This window comes from Aptenodytes forsteri, unplaced genomic scaffold, assembly GCF_000699145.1.
Source record: "Aptenodytes forsteri isolate BGI_AS27 unplaced genomic scaffold, ASM69914v1 Scaffold174, whole genome shotgun sequence".
NCBI classification, from domain to species: domain Eukaryota; kingdom Metazoa; phylum Chordata; class Aves; order Sphenisciformes; family Spheniscidae; genus Aptenodytes; species Aptenodytes forsteri.
Window position 1 is genome coordinate 518,177 of NW_008794603.1, and position 3,047 is coordinate 521,223.

The 3,047-nt window shown below is 46.4% G+C and overlaps 1 protein-coding gene across 3 annotated transcripts in view; it reads right to left on the reverse strand.

The window, feature by feature from the left end:
• The window catches only part of RBM43 (RNA binding motif protein 43), a 5,372-nt gene extending 2,375 nt beyond the window's left edge, over window positions 1–2,997 (reverse strand). The window contains exons 1-3 of one of the 3 annotated variants that reach the window (XM_009273101.2): window positions 2,029–2,760; window positions 909–1,107; window positions 313–407 (exon numbers count right to left, since the gene is read on the reverse strand). In XM_009273101.2, coding sequence (XP_009271376.1) covers window positions 313–407; window positions 909–1,107; window positions 2,029–2,064 — 330 coding nt within the window. In that variant the 5' untranslated portion in view covers window positions 2,065–2,760. The other 2 variants (XM_009273102.2, XM_009273103.2) reach the window with 2 other exon arrangements.
• Between the last annotated feature and the right edge of the window lie 50 nt (window positions 2,998–3,047).

The window sequence follows — 3,047 nt, forward strand, 5'->3', positions numbered from 1 at the left end:
TCCCTCAGCCACTCCTCAGAAGACTTGTTCTCCAGACCCCTCACCAGCCTCGTTGCCCTTCTCTGGACACGCTCCAGCACCTCAACATCCTTCTTGTAGTGAGGGGCCCAAAACTGAACACAGTATTCGAGGTGCGGCCTCACCAGTGCCGAGTACAGGGGCACGATCACTTCCCTACTCCTGCTGGCCACACTATTTCTGATACAGGCCAGGATGCCCTTGGCCTTCTTGGCCGCCTGGGCACACTGCCGGCTCATGTTCAGCCGGCTGCCGACCAGCACCCCCAGGTCCTTTTATTATGAATGAGCTTACATTTTCACAGTAACGGGTTACGTTCAGTGGATAGTATCTGGACAACCTCTTGTCTTCTAGTCGATGTTCATCCTTCTTTAGAACACTCTCTACAACTAAAGAGAAAGCCAGATTCACTTGCTGAACAGTAAGATAATGTGCCATTGCTGGTCCGAGGGTGGAACACTTCACAGGTGATTTTCTCTTGATGCTTTCCCTAACAATTTCCCATACATAGACGCAGGCGATTTAATACTCTTGCCTAATATTTTATGTATTAGTCAAAATTGTTCAGAGAGAGACAGAAGCCTGTCTTCTTAGAACATTAATTGGCAGAGATTTATTCTCAAAGGCCTGACTACAAAAACCTTACCTGTTATGCATGGTATAAACTTATTCCTAAAAACAAACATAACAAATGCTTTGCACAAAGCCTGTTCAGAGTCATGTCTTCACCGACAGAAATAAAACCCTAAAACTTTGTCTGACTAAAAGAGAGGTGTTAGTCTCCCAGTACTATACAATCCTCGTACCAGGATTTAGGTTAGGTTTTAGGATTAACATTCTAGGACTAATTCTTTGGGGGACGGCTGTATTTAGCATGTTAATCTAAATACCTTCTTGATCTTCAAAAGTTACATATGCAACGCCTTTTCTCACTGTTGGATACGTTACTTCTTCCACATCTCCCCCGTTATTCTTCGACATTTGGAAGTGAATCATCAGTATGTCAGTCATGACATCATTGTGCAGAAGGCCATCTGGAATACCAGTGATGACAACTGTCCTTGCTGATTTAGCAGCTTGTCCCGTTGCCTGCGCACAGAGATATGGCACACTGTAAACGCAAGGAGTACCGGTAGTGACCTCCCGTAGAGGTTACCCAGATCCACCCTGATGGCTGAAGTGACCCCCCTTCCTTTTGCACGGATAACACGCGCATTTAGTAGCTAATTAAGACAACTGCTGAATCAGGTTTCAGTGAATGCCAGGCTCCCTCAGGCGCCTTTACATTACTGTGCAGTAAAAAATGGCCTGACCCTTTAAGTGTAATTTACACCCTCTCAGTATCTCCTTTTCTTAGAGCAGTAAAAATTAGATCTAAATTTAACAGCTTCTCAAATGAAAGGTCCAGTGTCACACTTGTAAGGTTGTTTGCTCCGATTCTAATGTTCAAAATTTGAAGAGAATGAAAAATTTTAATTGCACGTGCTGTTCAGTAAGGATTGTCTTTTCAGAGCGGAAGGGTCAGATTCAGACTGTCCTTACTTGTTAAATTCATGAGAGCTGGGATCTAGGGTTGTGCTCCGACTCATCTCTCTCCACTTATTAAATGGATAACCTTGTTAAATTGGAAGAACATAATCCCAGTCATCTGAGACTCGCAGTGCGTAAAACAACTAACTACACACATGATTTCCATCAGTGCCAAACCTCCCAGTGCTGCAAACATGAAACCCATCCTAAATAGGATTTGCATCCATGTCTTCTTAAGAAAAGCATATTTTCTTTCCATTCTTATTACACGGACATAAACAGTAATATTTCACTGGGAATATCACGGCAAAATTACGGTAAATGGTGGAACGCGGAGTAAATTTTGTAACAGTACATTGACTTTTTGGAAGAAAGAAAATAATTCAGTGTGCCTGCACAGCAGCGTTCACGGGAACGAACTGTCAATAACTTCAGAGCGACTGTACTCGAGGTCAGTAACTCCATCTAAATTCTGCAGACTTCCCCTACAAGGTTTCTTCTGGACCTGGGCTGCATAAAACATTAGGGCCAGCACAGCGGTTACAAAGCCTGCAGAATGTGCCGCCGGGGGCGAATGCTTCGTTGACGTGCGTCCAAAGCCTTGTGGACCACCGCAGTGTTTCTGAAGGGAGTGAGGAGACAGATTCAATGAGACTGTGCAACCGTGCAAGCTTTTAATTCATGAAGACATGAGGCCTTTTTTTATCACCCATCAAATTTAAAGAGCCAGGAGCTTTAATTATATTAGGCAATTATTTTGGTGGCAACGTTCATGCGAAAGCAAGTTTCTGCGCTAATGAGACAACACGAAGAGAATATAAACAGGGTGCTTCCAAGATTGACGGAGTTTTATGTAGGATTTTCTCACGCTTCACACAGCCGATGGAGCCCGTGCACGAGCGGGAGCACTCAGCTGCCAGACAGCATCTCGCACCTTGCCAGCTGGTATTTTGGAGCAACACTCATGCCTACTATTGGGGTTAGAAAAAAACCAAACCACGAACACACAGACTCCTAAGACAAGTCTGTGTTCAGCGGCTGTTGCCAGGAAGAAATGCAGAGCTGCGGAAGGTGCGGCAGTGACATGGGTGGGTGGGCGAGACGAGCACCGCAACGCCGGCCACCGGTGACGGCGGGGTCCTGCGCACGGCCAGGCCGCACACTTGCCGTTTCTCGGGCAAATCTGCTACACGGGTCAACGCTGACAAGAGATCAGATATGAAGACTGACCCATAGACCTCATCGGTTCTCACTGCTGTTAAAAAACCTGAAATATTAGTACTAGTGAGAGGGAAATCGGACCTGTTGCTGCCGCTAACTGGAGGGCCAGGACAGCAGGCCGTGGCAGACGGTGCTGCTGTCTGAGCAGCGAGTATTTCTTCAGCGCGGGAACCACGCGAGGGACGGGCACGATTCACTCGTTTCCTTCATGCCGCCGTTACTTTTAACGCTCAGGGGCGTTCAACCAGCGGTGCAGGAGAAGGCCGCTCTTTCCACCC